General features: G+C 34.2%; 1 protein-coding gene across 22 annotated transcripts in view; it reads left to right on the top strand.

Annotated features, from left to right (window-relative positions):
- LOC120310095 (sarcolemma associated protein) overlaps positions 1 to 24,136 on the top strand; it is an 85,569-nt gene that overhangs the window by 34,810 nt on the left and 26,623 nt on the right. For 16 of the 22 annotated variants that reach the window (XM_039348117.1, XM_039348109.1, XM_039348115.1 and 13 more), the window contains exons 3-13: positions 2,954 to 3,101; positions 6,307 to 6,379; positions 7,590 to 7,626; positions 11,327 to 11,389; positions 13,111 to 13,206; positions 13,396 to 13,467; positions 16,003 to 16,143; positions 18,161 to 18,298; positions 21,070 to 21,238; positions 21,326 to 21,376; positions 21,824 to 21,874. In XM_039348117.1, the coding sequence (XP_039204051.1) occupies positions 2,954 to 3,101; positions 6,307 to 6,379; positions 7,590 to 7,626; positions 11,327 to 11,389; positions 13,111 to 13,206; positions 13,396 to 13,467; positions 16,003 to 16,143; positions 18,161 to 18,298; positions 21,070 to 21,238; positions 21,326 to 21,376; positions 21,824 to 21,874 (1,039 nt within the window). The remainder of the gene's footprint in view (positions 1 to 2,953; positions 3,102 to 6,306; positions 6,380 to 7,589; positions 7,627 to 11,326; positions 11,390 to 13,110; positions 13,207 to 13,395; positions 13,468 to 16,002; positions 16,144 to 18,160; positions 18,299 to 21,069; positions 21,239 to 21,325; positions 21,377 to 21,823; positions 21,875 to 24,136) is intronic. The other 6 variants (XM_039348116.1, XM_039348104.1, XM_039348111.1 and 3 more) reach the window with 1 other exon arrangement.

Here is a 24,136-nt window from a genome sequence, read left to right as displayed (position 1 = left end):
GCTTACTTCTCTCCATGTGAATGTAGTGCCACTGAGGACTACTCGTTGAGTATGGTTTGCCAGCCAGCTACAGATCCATCTGATGGTGATGTTGTCTATTCCATCTTTTTCTAGCTTACCAAGGAGTAGGTTGTGGTCTACTTTATCAAATGTCTTACTGTATTACTATATGTTGAATCTAGTATGGATATCCTCCAAGGGGATTACATCTACCACAAAGTTCTGGGTCTCACCTAGAAAGAATTTTCATTAAGAGATACTCAATGGATTCATATCTCAGTCAAGTTAGATATCTTGACAATAGATATGAAATCTCTCTGACCATTTATTGAGTCAAATCCATTGAAAGTTCTGAATTCTGAGTCCATGTGAGGTATATATATTTAAAGCTACCTGTTTTTCGTGCTATATTTTGTGCAGTACAGTTGAGAAAAGCCATTCTATCACTCTAGCAATATCTATTTCAATTAATTAACAGTTCAGTTGACTCAGATTGGGTCTAAACCACCACAATAGTTAAAAAGTAAAATAAAAGTCACGTATAACAAACATTTTATTGTATACTACAATGGCATTCAGGCAAAATTCAGAGACCAACTTGTGTTGTTTAGATTTTTGAAGTGCAGGAGTGTGTACATTTTTAACTTATGAGCCTCTAGAAAGAGTAAAACAGGTCTTGTGGAAATATTTTGTTATATTATTATTGTATTTTAATAATTTTATTATTGGAATGTAATCTATGTTGCTTGTTATAGAAACTAGATGATGCTATTACTTGACAGTTTTTTGTGATCTACAATATGATAAAATCATTAATTACAATTAATTATAATGATATTCAATTTAGAAAATTTCAGCTTTGTTTAAATTTAATAAATAACAGAAGTAATAAAAACAATTATACCCTGAAATATTTGACTAAACTAGTTTTTAATGCGGACTTCAGTTAAAGCTAACAAAATATTTTATTTATTAATTAAAATGTTTATGCCAATATTATTTATTTCTGGATAAGCAGAATGTTACAGCCCAAACAAAATTTTAACAGAACATTTCTAATACCCTAACAATTCATATGCTCAACTTATTAAAAATAAATGTGCTCAGTATTTCTGAAATTATTATACATTTGTCCCACACTGGATGTTTTCTATTTTCTATGTTTTCTATTATGCCATCAAATTAAAATTAAATGGTATGCAGATAGGGCTGATTTGTTAGAATGCCAGATTTCTAGGAATTACCTGACATTTTTTGAGTCTGATCTAAAATATTTTTTGTTTACCAATTGAAATTGTGTTTGTATTTGTTTAAGTATTTAGAGATGAACATGCCTCAGACTTTTAACACATAAACATTTAACAAAGCTCAAAGAGCATCAAGAACCTAACAAAAGAAATGTATTAAAAGCTGCTTCTTGTTATATCTATTAATCTGTTATTCATGTAATACTATTTCTGTCTCTAGAACCCAGTCTATATTGCTCTTTTTAGATTTGATGGTATATATCATGATGTTGGTGTAACATCTCTGAAACTGGAAGGACAAATACAGTAGTTCTGAGAGCCTGAATGAAACAGGATGAGCATAATTTCATTTGCTAGCCTACTTTAGTGCTTGAAAAACAAAATACATACAATTTTAAATTGAAATTTACATTTTAAAACATTTTTATATTGTCATACATGAAGTTCTATAATACAATAAATTGGGTCTAAAATATTAAATATTAAAGTTATGAGAATCATTAAGGGGATGTTTCATTAAGCAAGAATTTTACAACTCTGATTTCATTGCTTGAAGTATTGGAGAATCATCCTCTCAGGGGTGCGGCTGCACTTCTACTGCATGTTGTTGGACATTGTGTGCACATAGAGATGACATTTCCACCAGAACTGATATTAAAATGAAGCAACTGACATTTTGTTTCAGTGGCATTCCTTGTGGAGCTATCATCTGCACATATCTATGCCTGCTTATGTGATGTGAGGAGGCCCTTAAAGCTCCATACTAAAACTGTGAGGACATGTAGTGCTTTGATGGTTCAGACAGGATATTTGTATAAGCACTGCTCTGTTAAATGCTTTATTACACATTGCAGTTGAAAACAGTGTAAGTATGGGCTTCTTGGTGCTCTCTGAGTTTGGTGATTTTCTTGCAGACATTTCATTATCAAACTAGGTAACATCATCGGTGTTAGAAGAAAGTGGGAGTTTGTTCTGTCTCCCCCCCAACTTCTGCTACAGATATTGGGTGCTCTTGGATGAAAGAATCAACAATTTACTTTCTTTGATTCTATGTTTTATAGAATCTCTTTTCCTTCACAATGTTTATTTTGTCAATGAAAATGAAGAAAATAGTGTGGAGGACATTAATGGATTAAGGCTTTCTCATAGAGCACCTTTATTCTCAATTTGTTCCCTTTCATTTTTTGCCTTAATTTTAAATATACTTGTTATGAAGTGAAAATTCAGAATGACTATTTTCCATAGCTCTCTAACTCATGAATAGAATTCTGGATATTTATATTGTTATTTAAAACAAACTTCTCCAAATGCTTCTACTTCTACTTTGCTGAGGGACAGCACTGGTTTCTCAGGGAAGTAATGGAGAGTTAGAGTGAAGTTGAAAAGAAAGACAGACAATTATTCAGATAGTACATAATTTATTAAAGTTTAATATGGCTAAATTTCTAGATAACAGAATAAGAGTGAATGCAATGCAATGAATAGATCAACTGTAGGATTCTTTCATTCTCGACATGTAAGAAATAAACTCTTTTACTACTCTGCTGTAATGATAATATAGACATTATCTGAGTGTACTTGAATTATCATAAATCTCCTCTTTTGATTTTCACATTTGTGAATTGTCTGCCATTTTAATATTAAATTTGTCAAACTTTAAACAATACGTAAGATAAAATTACAAGATTTTTCTGTTTTTCTTACAGTTCTATCTTCAAGACACTAAGAGCAGTAATGGTACCTTTATAAATAGTCAGCGATTGAGCAGAGGATCTGAAGAGAGTCCACCATGTGAAATTCTCTCTGGTGATATTATACAGTTTGGTGTAGATGTAACAGAGAACACACGAAAAGGTAAGAGTATGGATTACTTTTTTTCTCTTCTGCCTTTGTAATATCAAGTACATTTTATCACAAAATAAGCTTTAAACAAATACAGACTATGGGTGTTTGAGCTTGATATTGTAAAGCATTGTCTTTAATGAGTTTCTTCAAGAAGTGAGGCAAGTATACCTCACTTTCTCAGATGATGATGCTCTCCCCATTATCCAGTGGCTATTCTACCTGAGCTAGTTGGGATAGGTGCAATGCTGATTTAGAAATCACCCTGACTGGAGCAACTTTATAGACTTCTTGGAATTCATGAGGGTTGTCTTAGGTTATATTTGGCCATGCTTATAGTTGGACACTATAACTAGACCTTTTAATCTGTGACTGTATTACCTTTAGCCTGCCAGGTGAGAATGGGTTTGAGAGGCATGATTTTACATTAATTCCTTTCTTTCTGAAATCAGTTACAGAAGGTGAAACTGGAAGATTCAACCCTCTGGAGATTAGAATATTACAATGAAATTATTGGGATAAGCTAGGGAAATTGGGGTGTGCTACACATGATAAGCAAACATGTTTCTCTTTTTTGTCCATTACCAGGGAAGCTGTTAATTTTCTGAATGAGTATGTAGCAGCAGTTATGGGCTGGATAGGGTTTAATAGGTCAACAAAGCAGAGTAGGGTAGGAAGCAGATGGTCTCTAGACTAAGAATTCAGTGTAATTTGGATGAGATAACATACCTCTTAAGCAATCAGTTTTATATCTTAGGGGAGGAACCTCTGGATTCAGCTTATATAGATAGGTTACAACAATTCATTCAGTATTGAAAAAAGTAACTTATGACTATTTTTCATACTTATGACCGTTGCAGCAGCCCCCCCCCCACGGTCACGTGATTTACGTTTGGATGCTTAACAATTGGTTCATATTTATGACGGTTGCAGTGTCCCATCATGTGATCACCTTTTGCAACAATTTCAGCGATTCACTTAACAAATGTGGCAAGAAAAGTCATAAAATGGGGCAAAACACACTTAACAAATTTCTCACTTAACAACATAAATTTTGGGCTCAGTTGTGGCCGTACATTGAGGACTACCAGTATTAGGATGCTTGAAAAACAGAATAAGAAATACTTTTATTCATCTTAAGCTAACACACTGATTCTTTATGGAATTATTTGGCTAAAACTTTATTTATAAATCAAATTTATTTGACCTCTCAAATATATGAAGTAGTGGCCTTATAAATTTGGTGTACTTATTTAAATAAATGTATTTTTTGTTTATTTAAATAAATATATTTAAATTATATTCCTCAATTGTATCTGAATTGGATGCAACTGTATGTACTCTTTTTCAGGTTACATTTGAAAAGTCTTTGAAAATTACATCGATCTAGAATGTAATAGTAATAAAATTGGTGAATGAAAATTTATATTATATCCCTCCTACAAAGCTGTGGTGGTTACCAGCTTGTTTCTAAGTGCAACTCAGTTACAGCGTTACCATTTTTCAACATTATGACTTCCTTTTCATCTACCGTATATGCCGGTGTACAAGGCGACCCGGCGTATAAGACGACCCCTGTCTTTATCGCCGAGCCGCATTCCTAGAATGTGGTCTTATACGCCAGAAACTACCAGTATTTCCGGCGTATAAGACAACTCGGCGTATAAGACGACCCCCGTCTTTGCTGCCGATTTTAGCGCTCGCAGAAGTCGCCTTATACGCCGGCATATACGGTATATTTTTTGGGCAGTAGCATTTATAACATCAGTTTTATCACTGTCATCCCCATACGTATCTCTAAAATGCTTTTTCCAACTTTCCGTTACTTTGTATTCATTTAAAACAGTGGTTCTCAACCTTTTTAATGCCGCCACCCCCAACCAGTCGTAAGTCGAGGACTAAACCTGTCGTAAGTCAAGGACTACTCAACTGGTACAGCACTGTTTGCAGAATGGGACTTTTGGCGGGCTCAGCAGGGCAGAGACAGCCTGGACAATTCCTATTGGCTTTTGAAAGCCAATAGAATAAAAGGGAGTAGCACAGCTAAGGAAAAGGGGAAAAAATGGTGGACTGCGTTGTTTGGCGACCCCCGTGAAATGATTGTTTGACCCCAAATGGGGTACCGACCCACAGGTTGAGAACCACTGATCTAAAATCTCTGGCATTTGTGATTTTTTTCATAGCTGTAGTGGCATAGTGGTTAGAATGCAGTATTGCAGGCTAACTCTGCCGATTGCAGACGTTCGATCCTGACCGGCTGAAGGTTGACTCAGCCTTCCATCCTTCCGAGGTCAATAAAATGAGGACTGGATTGCTGGGAGCAATAGGTTGATGTTATAAACCGCTTAGAATGGGCTGTAAAGCACTGTGAAGCGACATATAAGTCTAAGTGCTATTGCTGTTAGTGGTTTTTGCTTTTTGTCTCATATTGAAGCAGATTCAATTCAAACAAATTCAAAAGTGCATACAATACTTTTTCAAGGCAGATTACTAATTCTCATGAATTGATACTCTTAACTCTACTTGATAATGGAAGATAGTTTTCTAGAGAGCTTCTCAGAATTTGAAAAATAATTGTATTGCCACAGAATAATGTGCATGGCATTTTAAAATTCTTTCATGGTACTTAAAGCAAGGCTGAGGAACCTGCCACCGTTTAAATGGTATTGACATACATTTTCCAATTGCTATAGCCAATGTGATCGCTGGGGAGAAATGCTAACCATTATTCAGTAATAAATAAAATAAATAGGGTTCCTTTCCCAGGCCTTGTTTATTATTGTTACCAAACACTTTTTTCCAAAATTTATTGAACAGTTTGCCTCATATACCTGGTGGATTTCCTAGTTTTATTCTTTTCTATTTTTCTTAGCTATTTTTAAGTCTTTTACATTGGGGAATTGATCAATTTTTATTGTTTTTGTTCTGCGCTTGTGAAATGATCTGCTGGGTGTTTTTTGATCCCAGATGAATTGGATCCATAGAACAAGGTGGGAAGTGGTATGGGACTTGGGTCTTCCTGATATTTTTAAATGGCTTACTACTTTTTATTTTTTGGAAAGAAAGAATATTTGATCTTTCTTTTTCCTGAAGTGTTCAGTTTTCATCTGGGTATTGCTTTTGTTCCTTCTAGGTAACAATTATAAGAAATTGCTTTAATAATGTAATTTTTAGTAACTGGCTACTTAGAACTTAAAGTCTTTTTTTTTTTTTACAGTCACTCATGGATGCATTGTCTCAACAATAAAACTATTTCTCCCTGATGGTATGGAAGCTAGGCTACGGTCAGAGTAAGTGCAACTTCAACATTATTTTAGTGTCCAATATATTCGGATATTAGAGAATTTCCGTATATATAAGGACAGCCTGATTTTTTTATTCAAGAATGTTAATACGTGAGCTATGGCTGGCATGCTTGAATAGCCCATTTTGAGAGATAATAGGAATATTATATCTTTTTTGGTAAATGATTTTTTATATATTGTAAACAGTTTGGAGTATTCAATATGATGTATCTATTTAATATAAACAGTTTGGACAATGTAGTATTATTATTGCATAACAAACCAAGATTTCTGAAATGTTTTATTGAATTTTTCAAATATAATGCATAATTTCGTGCATCTGTGAAATTTTATAGAATATAGCACAGTATAATAGTAATTTCTAGAATGCTAAAAGATAACAAATACTGTACTTCCCAAAATAATTATCTAATAATTGGGAAGGTACTCATACATTCCTTGATAAAAAATAAAAGAAGATGTTAAAAGCAAAGAATTGAGCAAAAGATTCCAATGAATGCAGGCGTGGTCTTAACATGAATATTAGCATAACGAAATATTAATATAAACATTTGCCTCTTTTTTTCTTTTCTCATCCAGTCATTTCTTCATCTTGCTTAATCTTCATAAAGTTTTACGCCAACCATGCAGCAACCTCTTTCATTTATTTCATTTCCTTCCTATATTTTTTCTTTTTCCTTTTTGCTGTTTCTCGATAAAAGGAAGGAGGCAATTTTGTAATTTTATTTTTCTAGGGTCTGCATTTGTATGTAAGATAATGGTTGATATGTTCAGATAGGAATCAGTTAACCTGATATTTTAGTTATTCATTAATATTTTTTTTTCTCTTAATCCTATCATTTGGGGGAGGGAACCTCTGGCAAATATACATGGGCACATACATACAGAGCATCATGTCTGTGCTTTTGTTGGTTTCTCTATAATTGGCATCATTGGTGTTGGCAGCGATAAGAATATTTTTATTGCATATAGAATTTTGTTGATTTTGGAATGCTGTGTGTGTGTGTGTGTGTGAGAGAGAGAGAGAGAGAGAGAGAGAGAGAGAAAGGGGGAGAAAGGAAAGAGGGGAGAGAGAGAGAGAAGAGAGAGAGAGAGAGAGAGAGAGAGAGAGAACTTGAACTCAAGGTTGATTTCCTCTTTGCTAAATATGGTGGAAAGATTTTTTAATTGATAGATTTTGTTTTCCCCCCTATAGTGTCATCCATGCTCCATTACCAAGTCCTGTTGATAAGGTAAGCCTTAGAACATTTCTCCTTTGGCACCCCAGGAGGGCAAGGGAGACAGGATATTTCTCACAGATCAGAGCTATGATTTATTGTCTTATATAATTCCTTAACCCTTTAAACTTAAACAAACTATAATGATACTGTAGTATAAATGTAGATGTCTTTTTGTGGTATTCCTGTTTAAGATAAATACATATTGGGTGATCAGTGCTTCTTGTTGTGCTTTTTGCCTATTGTCAAACTTATTTAATTATTTCAGATTACTTAATGAAGGCAGATTAGCATCACTTAAATAACTTTCACTTGCTGTGGCACAAAATACATTAAATTACATGGGGTAGACTTTAATTACTATATCAAATAGATACTTGTATTACTATAATTTTTGAATCCTCATGTCATCAGTTAATTAAAAGATTAATTTAAATCTTTTTTAATTTTGGTTAAAATTAAAAGATTAAATTTTATTCCTGAATTTTGTTATCTGCTAAGAAACTAAAAGTTTTGGTGTTGTTATAGTATACTGCTTATGTTTTACATTATTTAGAATGTATGTACAGTTTCAAGAGTTATAGCAATCTAATTATCAATACTCTTTTGATGTCTAATCTTCATACTAATAGAGGCTAGGTTAAATACCAATGTGGATTTGAAAGTTGACTTTTGCAGTGCAGGTACATTCTTGTGTACTTTTGCAGTTGGCCATGTAAAAACAATTTCTTGAACATTAAACATTCCAGCACAATGACTAATTGTATATTAAGTACTCTACCAAGGTAATAAGCATTTTACTAGATTATCTTCTTCCATATAAGGAAGAAAATTGAGCCCTAGAGAAAGCGGAATTACATTTTTTGTACTCTTTTATTAGACTTAATACTATGTTGTGTGTGTGGCTTTTCTTAGATTTATATTGTCTGTATATCTGGACAAAGTTGTTAAAACTGTATTTCTGTATTATTAAAAAGGGATTTTGATAGGTATATGATGTAGAAGTCATTCCATGTTCAAACTCATTTTTATGAATGTCGTATGTTATTACATTTGATTTCTCCTGTGTTTATATTGCCTCATGCAAATTATTCTGAATACAAACAATACTAACCCCATTTTTTTTTGTAAATGTTTACATATTCAAATTCATTTCTGATTTTTTTCTTATTGAGTCAAAATGTATACAGTGGTGCATAGCATTTTGAGAAACCTTTTGAATTTTGAATATTTTTGCATAAATATGACCTAAAATGTTCTGTTCTTCATACAGTTAGATAAAGAGATCTCAATTAAATGAATCAAAACCATTACACATGTTCATTACTTTACTTTAGTCCTATTTGTACTATTCTGAACAATTCTACCCATTTTTATATAACTTTGATGATGTTACTTAGTCTGGTAATGAAACATCCACAGGAAAATAACAAGCTAAAAACTAAAAATGTAACAATTCAACACTAAGCTACCTGTATCCTCTATTATTGGAACATAATGCAATCCTTCAGATACTTTGGAAATAACTTACCATACGCATACTCACTACTTCCAACCATTCATTACGAACTTTTGCTTCTAGGCTCCTTACTGTTTTAATTACACTCCTCTGAATATGTTACAATTTGACAATGCCCTTCCTACAATATGGTACTCAAAAATGGATCCAATGTTCCAGGTGTGGTCTAAGTCAGACTGTCTGACTAATGGAGAAAATAGAGGATCAGTGACTTTTTTTTGATCTTACACTATATTTCTTTTGAAGCATGGCAAGTTTCTTTTCTTTTTTGCAACTGTATCAGGCTGATCTGCCAAAACACTCAGATCCTTTGTGAATATACTTCTGTCAGTATCATTCTTCCATCCTATATTCTTGCCTTTGATTTTTCTTACGTAAATGTGGGTCTTTCTGTTTTATCCCTATTGAAAATCTTACTGATATCTGCCCTTCATTCCAGCTTATTACAATGTTCCTAAAACTTAATACTGGCCTATAAGTTGTTTGCTACAAGTCCATGTTTGTATCATCTGCAATTTTCATAATTATATTTAACCCCTCAAATAATTCATAAATGTTGAACAGCATGGGGCTTAGAATGGATCCTATGGGGTATCACTTAATTCTTTTTTTTCCTCAGCTTTTATCCATCGTCTGTCCATCCATCCATCCATCCATCCATCCATCCACTCACCCACCCACCCACCTACCTACCTATCTATCTTTTATCCTTCTAATTTTGAAATGGCCTGTCTCCTTCACATATGTTTCCTATTCTCTTTACTACAATCTCACGGGAGATTTTGTCAAATGCTTTGTTAAAATCAGAGTATAGTTTATTTACCACATTTCCATTGTCAACTAAACTGGTCATGTTGTAATTAAAGGAGAATAGATAGATTTGGCATTACTTGTTTTTAATAAATCTCCATTTTGGTTTCCACTAAATAATACATTTTTCCTAAATGTTAGAAAATCAATTTAATAGTCTGTTCCAGAGCTCCCCCCCCCCACTATTTGGGGTTACCCAGTTTTTTTTTTTTTTTTTGTTACTCTTGGGTCACATAATTTCTAGTGTAAAATGCATGATGTAAGATAAAAACTTTGTTTCAAGTCTGAGAGCTCAAAATATAAAAATGGATACCATTAATAGAATGTACCTAACTGATAGTATATACCGTACTGTACCTCCGTAGTGATTACAGCCATTATACATTTTATGCATTCTCTCAGCTCATGCAAAACTCTATATTACTATGCTTCAATTTCTCTTTCTATAGTATCTTGATTCCCAAAAGAGCATCATTTTCCTCCCAAGTTTGCCATTGCTTTTACCTCTTGAATGTTTTTCCTTATTGCTTATGCAGTGAACTAGAAAAAAAAAATCCCCTTGTATCTTCTTCTTGGAAATAAAACAATTTTAGGGACCTTTCCATCTTGGCAAAATCAATCTACTAATAGAGGTCCATGTAATTGAAGTTTCCCCTTATTATGTGTTTTGCCTTCATAAAAATTCTGGGAAGCATTGTCTGGTCAGTAAGGACTTTATACAGATTATCTGCCTTGTTTGGTGGTCAATAGCACATCTCTATAATATAATCTTTTTGTTTTCCAATTTCTTGTATCTTGAAGAATTGCTTCAGGCTTTGCACAAGTGAGCATCACCTTGTTTTTTATTAAAATAACCTGATTTTTTTCAACTTGAAAATAAAGTTCTACTTCAAGAGTCATCTTTACTTTAAAATGATGGATTGTTTAAAGTAGCAGCATCTTTTTATACAGGCTCATGCTTTAAGAAAAAGCAGAGGATCTACGTTTGATCTTGAGTGAGCTCTGAAACACTTTTTGCAAATAATTTCTCCTGCATATTAATTTGAGAGAATATCAATAATGATAAGATATCCACTTGATATAGTATGAAGATGTTATTTGTAAAAGTTAAAAGAAAGGAAGCTACACAATCAAAACAAGGAACATAATTTTTAATGTAGTATTTTATTAGGGCTGCCCATTCTGGGGTGGCCCTAATACACATAGAAGAGGAGAGAGGCTGTTTTGAATTCCTTTTTGCTGTTACTTGGAGGTTGTCTGAAATTTTGCAGCTGAGAACTGGTAGCCCAGAATTTATTTAATATGAAAATATTAATATAAGGCCCTAAAGAAGTTGAAATCTGACACCAGAGGAATAATAGAGGCTTTCATCTCCCATTTTTACAGGTTGCTGCTAACACTCCCAGTATTTACTCTCAGGAACTGTTTCAGCTTTCTCAGTATCTTCAGGTAATATTGTATGTACAGTTCTATATAAACCTATGAACTTCAGACTTATAAAACTATATTATAAAATTTAAACAAGAGCTTTAATATGATAGTTATGTAAGAAATTAGGCCGAAGCTTGATAATCATGTTCTGCTAATATGTTCTTGCTGTAAAACGTAAAAGATTGCTAATCTAAGACCCCAGGTGCACAACTAAATAATATCATAGCTTTAGTCATGGTTGTCAAATTAATTATATTAATCTAAACCAGGGGTGTCAAACTGCCGGCCCACGGGCCGGACACGTCATGTGGAAGCCGCGCCCACCCCATTGCCAGCAATGGCAAAACCGGCCTGATACGTTGCACAATGTCATGTGACATTGCGAGTTTGACATGCATCTAAACACATAGCTATAATATAAATAACATAGTGGTAAAATGTTAACATTCCAGTCTCCCCCCTTGCTGGTTATAATATTCAAAGTCATACATAGCATGGGACCTGTTTATTTGGGGGAACTGCCTCTCTTTTTCTTGATGGATACATCTAGCCATCCTATCAGACTCAGCAGAGAAGGTATATGGGTTCCATCTACTAGAGTATTTCATCTGGCGGGACCCTGGAGGAGAGCTTTTTCTATCATGGCATCTGCCCCATGGAACATCATCCCCTCAAGGTTAGATTGGCCTTGACCCTACTAATTTTCCAAAAAATTTAAGAATAAGTTCAAAGTATTATCTATATGGCCTGTTGAAAAGAAAAGAGTGAAGGGTGCCATCTAGCGGCTGTTTGTGAAGAGACCAGTAATCCTTTCATAGGAAATGGGTATTATTTTCAGAATTCTGTAGCTGGTGTTTGATACCTGAACTGCTTTGTTTTCCTTGTAGCAGAAATAGCCTGATATATTTATTATTATGATGAAAGGTTTACAGCAAAAGGAACAGAAACATTTGTAAATGGCACAAACATAAGTTGTACATATATATCAGCACTCATATATCAGCAATCTGGAACTCCATTATCAGTTGCAGAAAGCCATTTCCCCCCCCTAGGTGGTTATTATTTATTAATTTAAATCTATTGACTGCCAACTCTGGTGGTTTCCAGGACTGTGCAGCTATCTTGCACTACTAGAAATCACAATGATTATATTTGAACTTTAGCATGCATAAGATATCTTGAAGTTATGAATCACATTAAAATAATGCATCTATTGTATTGAAGTTATTCTGATCATTATACTAAAGAGAGAGAAAAAGAAAAGCTGTTACCAAAACTTATCTGTTTCCAGTAATGCTTATGCGGATAATTATGGTGAGACTGAAAAAAAGTTAGATATATGCAGAGTTTTTCATTGCAGCATTTTTGTGGAAACAAATCATTCTGAATATCATGTCACATAAGACTGATTATATAAAATGGATGTCTGTATAGGTACCATATATGATGTTACCTGCTTACTGGAAAGAAGGGGACTATCATATCATATTAAAAAGTGTTCATGTGAGAAGTATTTGAAACCAACAGAAATTAGTTTTAGGCATGAGCAGTGAGTTCTAAAAGGCAACATTCCCATTTCAAACAGTTACTTTTAATTTTTTCCTTAAAATAAACATCATAGATATGTAAAAGGGAAAGTTAAAACAGCATCCATGCAGAATTTTAAATATTAAATAATGTTATTTGCTGCTGTTAAACTAAAGAGTTGTTGTTGTTGTTGTTGTTGTTGTTCAATGCAGGAGGCCTTACATAGGGAACAAATGTTAGAACAGAAGTTGGCCACTTTACAGCGGTTGCTAGCTGTCACACAAGAGGCATCAGATACAAGCTGGCAGGTATTCTGTCCCCTTCCCTTCTCCCTTTTCATTAACTTAATAGCACACTTGCTTATTTATCAAAATTACAGAGCTCTGCTGATTAATTTAAACTTTGTGGGGATACTATGTGAATTTCTATTGTTAATATTGTTTCTATTATATTACTGGTGTTGATTTAAGGACATGTTTGGATTTCTTTTTTAACAGGCTTTGATAGATGAAGACAGACTTCTATCAAGGTTAGAGGTTATGGGAAACCAGTTACAAGCTTGTTCAAAAGTAAGTTCCGTACTCGGTTAAGACGTCTAGCTTTTGGGAACTTACTAATATAAAAATATTTATTATTTGTTTAGTGGCCAACACAAGAAGACCTCTGCTAATTTAGTCCAAAGATCTATCTGTTCCCTTTTCCCACAGTGACCAAGTAGGTGCTTCTGAAAAGTTTACATGCAGGGAATGAAATATTCCCACACTATGTTGTCTTCTCTTTAGCAACTGTTATTGAGTAACACAACATCTCTGAATATGGAGGCTTTATCAATAAAAATGCCTAATATTCCCTAATAGATGTTTCCACAATTAACTATTTAATAGTTAGTTTTAAATCTATCTAAATCTGTGAGTATCCTCATTTCCAGCCACCATCTTGCCATGCTAACGAAAATATTAATATGAAGTTGAGCTTAAGGATCCTGTTACTGTTTCAGTATTTTGTTTTTACTCTGTTGTTTTAGTTGTAATCCACTTCAAGCTATGTTGCAATATTGAAGAAACCTTCAGAGTCAATTTGAGGTGACTTGTGCCTGGTGATGAATAGCTCCTGAAAGATTAGGCCTTGCTGCCGCTCCCACCACCCCTGTGTTACAAACCTCTTTCTCCCATTACCACCAACCTTCTGGGGACGAGAAGAAGGCTGAAGGAGAAATCCTTGCCCTACCTAAGTCTGGCTAAATGGCAGAGAGAGAAACCAAATAAAGCACTGGGAATCAGTAGTTTAGCTAAACAGTGGTGTGCTAGAAGGTCACCAGTTATTTCCAGGAGTGAAACAAATCAGCTTTATTAAAGATCCCCAAAGAAGTTGAGTTTCCACATACACAATGCATAGATAAAAAAAATAGTTAAAACCACCCCATCCTTACACAATTCTAGCTGTAGCCAAATCATTTCCAATCTTACCTGAGGTAATGCTTCTCATCCAGGATTCCAATCAACTCTCTTACCCTCTCCCTAGTCTTCTTACATCCTTTTTTCTCTTTTGGGAAATTTTTAGAAATTTCCCCTTCAAATGAACTGGTAATCCTAAAGATTCAGATACTTTCCCCCCCACATACAAATATGTAGTTTTGGATCATTTACCGGTACCTTATTAATAAATGACCAGGTCTAATGTTCTTTTTTAATTCAGTTCTCTTTGTCTAGTTTTAGGATTTGGGTGGAGAGCTGATCATATTTTAGGTCACATTTATGCAGCAATATTGAAAATTCAAAACACTTCACTAATCTTCTACATAAAATAGAAAGTTGAAACCAGATGCACATAGTTCAATACTTTCTGATTGTTTAAAATAGTATTTTAATATTTGCATGTAAAGAAGACTGGACTAGTTTATATTATAGCAGTTTTAAAATTTTAAACCATAATTAACATCACCAAATAATGCACTGCTGATTTTATCATTAATTTAAATGGAGTTTTCCCTTTCTACAGCCTATATTTGAAGTAATATTTAGACTTATGCATCAGAACCAAAATTATAAACAAATCAGAGTAAAATCAGTTAAAAACACCCCTTATATCAGTTGAGTCATTTAATTGGAACAGAAACAATATCTGAGTGTAACTGGTCATTTATCTATCAGGCCTTATTTTGATGTTCAGATATATCCAGGGAATCTGTGGGCCTTCTGGTGTTTATTAGATTATTAACTTCCAGGCTCTCATAGAATGGTAGAGAAGTGCAGAGAGAGAGAGAGATAGTTATAACACAGAGTCCTGTAACATTAGTATTAATCTCTTTGTTTTGATTCTGAGTTTCAGAAAACATTATGGTCTAGTGCAGATCTAACATTGTTAAGAGATTGGGAATATGTACTTCTTTTTCATTCTTTTTTACTAGTTAATTATCCATAACCTTTTCACTTTAAAATTAAGGAAAATGAAAATACACTTGAATTATGATTAATATTAAAAAAATTAATTAGAAATCAAATTAATCCAAGTTAACTAGGATTAATAATTATAATTAGGATTCAAAATTACAACTAACATGTTACTCTGTGTTCAAATTTTAGCTCATTGAAATGTTAGCATTAACAGCAGTTAAGTCTGTGTTGATATTTTCCTTAATCAGATTTAAGAAGTATTTATTTTTCTGTCAAATTTCCACACTGTGTCCATCTCGTCGTAAGTAATCATCTCTAGGTGGTTTAAAATTATGTACTTGAAAGGAGCAAAAACATAAAATCAATCTTAACATTGATTCCTGATATTTAAGCATGATCAAGGAGAAGTTAGCATTATGTGTACATCCTTATATGGCCTGAGACACTGTTTTCATAGTTTTTTTAATAAGAAAAAAATAATTTGTTGGTGAAGTCAGTTAAATGAACTGACATATTGGGGTGATTGATTAGAAATAGTTCTGAAATCACGAAGTGGCAAATACTGGAAATTCGAAGGTTTTATTCCTTGGTCAAAGCTTTTAAATGATATTCCAAAAAGGATCATATATTTTATAGCATTGAGAATATAAGGAAATATATGGGGTTATATAAGAACTATGGGCTTAAAATCTCTGCCATGTTATATTTCAGAATCAAACAGAAGATAGTTTACGAAAGGAACTTATAGCATTACAAGAAGACAAGCATAATTATGAGACAACTGCCAAAGAATCCCTGAGGCGGGTCCTTCAGGAAAAAATTGAAGTGGTCAGAAAACTCTCAGAAGTAGAGGTATTTACTAATTGCATTTTGCCAGATTTCTAAATATAAATTCAGTGTTCAGATCACGCAAGTAAATCTTTAGTGTATTTACTTTTCATAACAATTTTGATTGTTTGATTTGTACTTGTGTTGGGAATTCTAGGATGCTTTGCAGATTTTTCTATCATACAATTTTCCACTCAATTGTTAGTGTTCCCAGAAAATATTGGGTCCATATGTTGGGCTTATATGGTCTCTGATTTAATTGTTTTGCTATTTAGGTAAATACATTCAGATCTTTCATTTATTTTTATGTGTTTAATCTTTCATAGCCAGGGGATTGCTGTTAGTTCTTAGGATTGATCAGATCAGAATACAGCATGCTAAGACCTTCCAGTGAACAAGTTGTTTTTGGGGGGGGGAGGGGAGGAGGGGGAGCACATCAAGGTTAGAAAGATATTGTCCTGTCTGCAAGATTGTTTCAGTCAGATAATTATGCAAGCCGTACTTAACCCCTATGTACAAGATAGAGTTTCAGTTCGCCTCTCCCTGTTGTCTTCAAATAACAAATGTATATTGCTTTATGCGTTAAGTGCTATACTATTCTGAGATTATTTATCTGTCTGCTTGCTTTGCCTACCAATGTTCCTAATTATCCCACAGTTTTCAGTTGAAACTTAACTGTTGTCCTGGCTAGTCTAACTTTGATATTTTCTGCTTTCAGTTCTTTTCCTCCCTGTGGATATCTTTGCTGCTTTGCTCTTCTTGCACAGTTATTTCTATTGCAATCTTTTTTCAATGATGTTGAATCAGCCTGGACCTGCATTTTTTTCAGCAACTCAAGACTGCCTAATTTAATTTTTGTTTGCTAGCCATTTTTTTCCTTCCTACTCTCTGTATGTAATACCGCTCACTTCTGCCGACTCCTTAGCTCATTTTAGCCTCTTTCCCCCATAATAGACTCTGCAAGATCTTTTCCCTCCCAGCGTCAGATTATCATTTATAATCAACTCTGATTATGGTTGTATGCCTGGAAGATCCTCTACTAGTAGTATGACATTGCTTCTCTTTGTTCTGTCACAGGGATATTTAATAACTGCAAATACATGGTAAAATAAGCTTTTTTTAAATGTAAACATCCAACCTATGTCATTTACTTAAGTTTCATATGAGTAGTAGCATTGATGAAATGCTGGTTGAAAGTGTCTTAAATGATATTTTAAGGAATATAAACATATATAAACAAAAATAAAAAGATAAACGTCAATGATTTTGAAGTCATTTATTGAAACACATAATTTGAAGTTCTGTTATTCTTAACTAGTTGTTATCTAAATTCACTGTTTGAGTTCTTTGTAAATACAATATTAACTGTTTTTTAATGCTTTAGAAGATTTTTTAATGCTTTAGAAGAGAGTCTAAAATTATACCAATATAACAAGACAGAGTATACTTCTTCAGTTAATATGTGCCTCAAAGATATAAAATTAGGATGTGCTTCTTGTAGCCACTGTCTTTAACTCTGAGATTGGCCATTAGTGATTTAAATTTAGCACAACTAATTAATGAAACTTGAAATTATACTTGAAGCTAATTAAACCATAAAAGAAAAGCAAATAGGAAATGCCATCTTTTCTCTGCCTATCTCTTGAACATCTCTTGCAAGGTGAAATTGTTGCTTGCAGTTTGATCTGGCAATATCAATTTTGGATATTAATCTTTAAATGTTTCTGTTCCTGATGTAACTTATTTTTTGGTTTAAAGTTGTAGTTCATGATGACTTTCATCATTAGTACTTAACCAGTTATTCCTAGTTTCTACTTTAATAAACAAAGGATATAATTTTATTCACGTGTCCTATAAAAAAATAAAAAACTATGAGTTATCATCAATTTTGGATGGTATACCTTGGCAGAAGAATGTTTTAAGTGATGCCCAATGCATTTCTCAGAAAATTATTGTAATTCTCATATAACTTGCTTTGATTACAAAAGTTAGATCACAAAATACCTTTTCTGTTTAAAGTACTGTTTCTTTCTCCTTGCAGCGAAGTTTAAGTAACACGGAAGATGAATGTACTCATTTGAAAGAAATGAATGAACGGACTCAGGAAGAATTGCGGGAATTAGCTAACAAATACAATGGAGCTGTAAATGAAATCAAAGATCTCGCTGACAAACTAAAGGTAGAGATTATCACTTTTTCTTTATTATTCTATAACAGGGGTGTCAAACTCAATTTCATTGAGGGCCGCATCAGCATTGCGGTTGTCCTCGGGGGGCAGGGTGTGTGGCCTACTGGGTGGGTATGGAATGGGTGTGGCCTATTGGGTGGGCATGGCCAGCTCTACATCGTTCACGTCAAGGGTGCCTATGGGGGCCTGGGCAGGAGTGGGACAGATCTGAGGGTCTCTGGCAGAAGGGGGTGGGACCAGGGAAAGTGCCAAGGCATGGTCCACTGGAGGAGCCTCACTGCCTGCTGAAACCCCTCCACCAGAGCCCATCAAACTGGATATGTGAAGTAGTGAGGGCCATTTGCTAGCCACTTCCAGGCGATGGTGCATTTCTTCATTCCTCACAAAGGGTGACACCTCCCCAGCATGCACCCAGGGGGCAGGGCCGATGTGGCAGGGGCTGGTTCCTCACTGTTTCCAGACGGCCTTGTGGAGCTAAGATTGAATGCGTTTCATTATAGATGGCCACCACAAAATTGTACATTGGCTCCCAGCTGGCCTGGACCAGGGCCAAGGCAGTGGGGGGCTGTTCCCTCACTGTTTCCAGGATGGCTTCACGGGTCACATGAAACCACCTCGGGAGCCACATCCGGCCCCCGGGCCTTATGTTTGACATGTCTGTTCTATAACATTCAATCAGCACAGAATATGAATATGGTCATTGGCTAAAGAAGGCTATCCATCATTGATATAGATGTTCTTTCTGGGTTTAGTGACTTGAATTGTAAAGTTATGATCTTTAAAAGAAGCCTTCTCTATTGCTGAGATTTAAAATACTATCTGTCAGAAATGATTAGCAGTATGCAGAAAGCAAAAGCTGTAAAGATAATTGCTTGAGCCGCAGCCTCTACAAATGGTGGAAGAATGGTGTCAGCCTCCACAAATCATTTCTAGGCAAGATACTGAAACAGGGAAAGAGAGATAAAACTGCCAAACATCACCATCTCCAACTCATCTGTCAAGTTTAAAATTAGATCCCAAATGCTTTAGAGAAAAAAGGAATATAATCTCCTCTATAGCAGTCTTTCCTCATCATCACTATTTCTTGTTCTAATGCCAGTGCTTCATATACTTCCAGACATTGATGCTGTTACCATTAATTCCTTTGTGCCAGGCAGTTTGGGCGGTTTCAAAGGAGTGGAAATTTTTAGGCAGGTATCAATAGACACCATCAGCCTACTCAGAAAGTAAACTTAAGGTTACTTCTTAGCAAAAAGCATATTCAAAATAATTCTGAGCCAAACTCAAGTGAAAGCAGTTATTTGGGCAGAATCATACATAGAGAAGTATGCTGAGCAGCTGAATAAATTTATTTCTAGCTCAGCTAAAATGTCAGAAATGGTAAAAAAGGAGGTATTTCATTTTTCAGTAACTAAACTCCCAGATATGATTGTGAATTGTGTTCTTTGAGTTCAGCTGAAATAGCATTTTATTCACAGATCCTTCAAGGGAAATGATGACTGGACAGCTTCACAGATCACCTTTAGAGATATAACTCAGAATCTTATTTCCATTTTCTATAAGCAGACAAATATATGCCACCTGCCACTTTAAAACGCAGCTGCACTTATTTGAGCTTTTTGACTGCAAGTCCTTGCAACTATTATTGTGCACACAATAACCCAAATAAAAGGAGAAAGAGTTCAGCTTTCTCATTTATTTGACAACACAACAGTATGCAAAACTTTTGTTTCTTTTGAGTGAATGCCTCTTGGACACTGCATTTTTTTTTTCTTTCTCCTTTGATTCTTGTCATTTCTAAATAGTCTCTTCCTCCAAGGGCAGACTTCAGCATTGTGTTCCTGAAGTCTGTCTGCTAACACTATGTCTTTCACATGTCTGCAGCCACTGATGTAACTTGCAACTATAGTTAAAATCAATGTTGCAATGGAGTTTCTTTGCAAAACCGATAGCATGATGGGGTATTTAAATGCAACAGAGGAAGTATATCCATATACTTCCATATATGGATATCACCATATCACCTCTGCAGCTAACTTTTACATCAGTTTCTCAGATTTTTTTTTTATAACACAGAATGTATTTTGGGAATATGGCTAGCAAATTATTTTCTTTTTATAGTATAAGATGACCCTTTTTTGTTTTTCTTTTGTTGTATGTTTGTGTTTGCTCTTGGAATTAGAAGCTTTGATGAGGGAATTAAATGAATTATTTTTTTTAATACTTTCCTATTGGTCAGCTGGAAAGAGGACTCATTGACTTAATGTGTAACTTGCCTGTGTTCTGACACTGCAGTGATGAGGATGCACAATTGCCTTCAAAATTATTTAGAGCAGAGGTCCACAACCTTTTGGCACCAGGGACTGGTTATGTGGAGTGAATTTTTTCCACGGATCGGAGGAGGGTGTGGTTTTGTGTGCTGCCTGCATCCTGCAAATGGAGCTTTGCTTGTTTGTGAGGACCGGTTGCTGGCAGGCTGTGGCCCAGTACTGATCCATGGACCGTGCTTTGGAGACCCCTGATTTAGTGGTTAGGAGAATATTGACAGTGCCATATGGAAATCTCCTGAAACATAAAGAAGGGTATTTGATGTTTGATTAAAATAAATAAAGTGGGAAGGGTATGGTTTCATGGTATAGCATCATATACTTTATAGAACCACCATTTCATTTTTGTTTTCAGCTAGTAGAAAATGAAAACAATATTAGGTGGTTCCATAAAAGCTTTTATTAAGAGATGATTGCTTTCTCTTGCTTTGATAGGTAGCTGAAGGTAGACAAGAAGAAATCCAACAAAAAGGGCAAGCTGAAAAAAAGGAATTGCAACATAAAATTGAAGAGATGGAAGAAAGAGAGCAAGAACTTCAAGCAAAAATAGAGGCTTTGCAAGCAGATAATGACTTTACCAATGAACGGCTAACTGCTTTACAAGGTGAGTCCAGTAGTCCAAATATATTGATGTTACACGTTTTTCTTTTAAATTGTGAAATATATATATATTTTGGAATTCTGTTTTCAGTCCGGTTAGAACATCTTCAGGAGAAAGCTCTTAAAGAACACAACAGCTTAGGTAGGTATAACTTTAAAGTACTTTGCTTAATAATTTTTTATAGAATAATTGCATATTGTTATAATTCTTGACCAGTGGGAATATTTTAAAAATATTCTGGTTCTTTATACCTTCACTTCTGGAGCATTGATAAATAACTTTACAGCTAACAGTAGAGGGCTCTGGTTTTAATTTTTCATAGTGTTAGCTCATGAAACTTCATAAAATATATTAAATAAGAATATAATATTTTTGGATGTAGCTAAGAACCTTGGCTGCAACTGTGGTTTTTTGTGGGAATAATGATATTTTTTGAGACCAGGAAAAGTTGCAGTTGAGTCAAACAGTTTAAGAACCACCAGAAGAAAGCTAAATTTTCAACACCGTAATTCATCCAAGTAGAAAGGCATAAGCGTGCAAGTGAATATGTTCTGAATATTTAGAATTAATGCAATTTGTTAATTCTAGGCATACAAGTTGATGACTTCGTTCCTAAAATTAATGGAAGCACAGAAAAAGGTAGGGTATTCTCGATAGTATTTTTTCTTACAGTGGTCTGTGCATTTTAGGTTATGAACCACTTTTGTTCCATAAAAATATAATCAAATGCAAATACTATATTTTATAGATGAAAATATTAAGCATGGAATATTTTATTATAAAATACTTTAAAATATATGAGCATGGTACTTTAAAGTAAAATCAAATGTACAATGTCTAAGTATTCTACTATGGGACTGATCCTGCATCTTTCAAATGCCAGCAGAGAAAAGCAAAATTTTGTATCTATATTAAAGAGTGTGTTGTAGTGAGGTTGCAATGTACTATTTAGAAGTCAACCTCACTGAATTCACTTGGACTTCCTCCAAGGCAGGTGTGTATGAGATGGTATCTTTTATTTGGCTGTTAATAGTGTATTGCTATTTACAATTTGGGGAACATATATTGTTAATAAAATCTTCTGAGTTTTTTTAGCTTTTTAACTTCTATCTATATTGTCTTTCTGGATTAGGGTAGATGTTTTATTTGCCATTTGTTTTTTTAATTTCTGCTAACACATTTTTACTCTTACCAAATTCCATAGAAGCTTTCAGATATCTGGGCTTTCTGCATAATATTACTGCCATCTTCTATACCTAATGTAGCAAGACTTATTTATAGTCAGCTGTGGTGATAGTATGGTAATAAAAGAACGAAGATGCCAAAATCAAGGTTCTTTATGCTTCCTTTAGCTTTTTGGTATTGTATAACTTTTAATCTAAGCCCAAACTAATCTTCACTCTTCCTTTTACCTACTTAAAGGACTTGATTAAAAGCATATCTGCATTCAGTTTAAAGATGCATCTGGATTCATTTTAGCCAGAATTTGTAATCCTTTATAAATATATAATATTATGCTTATTTAGGGGAGAATAATTGGAATTTGCATGAAAACTGCTAAATCTATATAATAATAAAAATGGAAAAGTACACCTGTCAGTTACTGTCTGAAATCTGGATCCTTTTACGTCCTGACCCAGCCAAAGCAGAGATAAATGTTACTAAAAATTAACTAATAATGGCTTCTATTAACTAGTTTTCTTCTTTGTAATTATTTTACATAGTTTCTAGATTGTTCAGAAAGCAAAAATGTAAAAGATTAGCTATGTAGATAACTAATAATAACAACACACAAATACTATTTTCGTATCATATATTTGCAGTTTGACAGTCACTTTAATTTCTAAAGTAACATATATTTAAAGTTAATAGGATCTAGTGTTTGCTTTCATATTGAAATCTTTTTACATCCTTAGCTTGTTTATTAGCAGATACATTTACTTATTTTACTAAGTAAAACGTTAGGGTTAGGATCAGACTATTTTACTCCATTTACTCCATTCAAAACCTATTAACAAATTATTATCTTTTCTCGTTAAGTATTACTAGGCGGTTTCTCTTATTCTTTTAGTTAAATACTATCAGCATCCCTTTGTCTGCTGTTCTTTCATTGTTCATAACTTTTCTCAACACTTGACTTGCATGTTGCCCTTCTCCCTTTGGTACTCATCAAAATATCTTCTGCCTTTACATTTTTCTCTTGCTCTGATACACTCAGTTTTCTTATTAAAATCTTTCAATGTTTATCACATTCTTTTCATTTTCATTATCTTGGATTTTATATCTTTTAGAGATTATAAGAAACACCACAAATGGGATCTTAATTATTTTAAGAACACTGCCCTAACTACCAATCCCATTTTCTTCTGTAGAAGTTACAGATGCCAATCTTTTAGCCTTATTTTTAAAGAGGTGAGCCACATTCTGCTCTGTTGTTGCCTCAGAACTCCCAGTATTTTGGTTCTGTTATATAATGTTAACAAGGGACCATCTTACAGGATTTCCTTTGGATTCTGCTGCAGGCACTCCATTCTCTGTTCTACCACTTCCTCATCATCACCTGCGATTTGTTTTACCAGAATGTCAGGGCACTATTGTTCCCTATCAGGTCAGCTTTTAGCACCAGAATTAGGACTCCACATTATAAGTAAATTATTTGCAAAAAAACAATATGTGAGGGGAAACCGTGAGCATGTATAATGTAATTTGATGGAGTCAGTACATGGACAAGTCTTGGCAACATTTCAGAAGTAGTTTACCATTACCTTTTTCCTAGAGTTGAGAGAAAGTGACTGTCCAAAGGCACTCAACTGTTTCCAAGATTAAGGCAGAATTAGAATTTACAGTCCCCTTGCTACCTTCTAGGACCTTTAACCACTATACCAAACAGACTCTTGACAT

The sequence above is a fragment of the Crotalus tigris genome, unplaced genomic scaffold (assembly GCF_016545835.1).
Source record: "Crotalus tigris isolate CLP2741 ecotype Arizona unplaced genomic scaffold, ASM1654583v1 scf7180000018122.1127207, whole genome shotgun sequence".
Taxonomy (NCBI): domain Eukaryota; kingdom Metazoa; phylum Chordata; class Lepidosauria; order Squamata; family Viperidae; genus Crotalus; species Crotalus tigris.
This window is presented reverse-complemented; position numbering and strand designations above follow the sequence as displayed.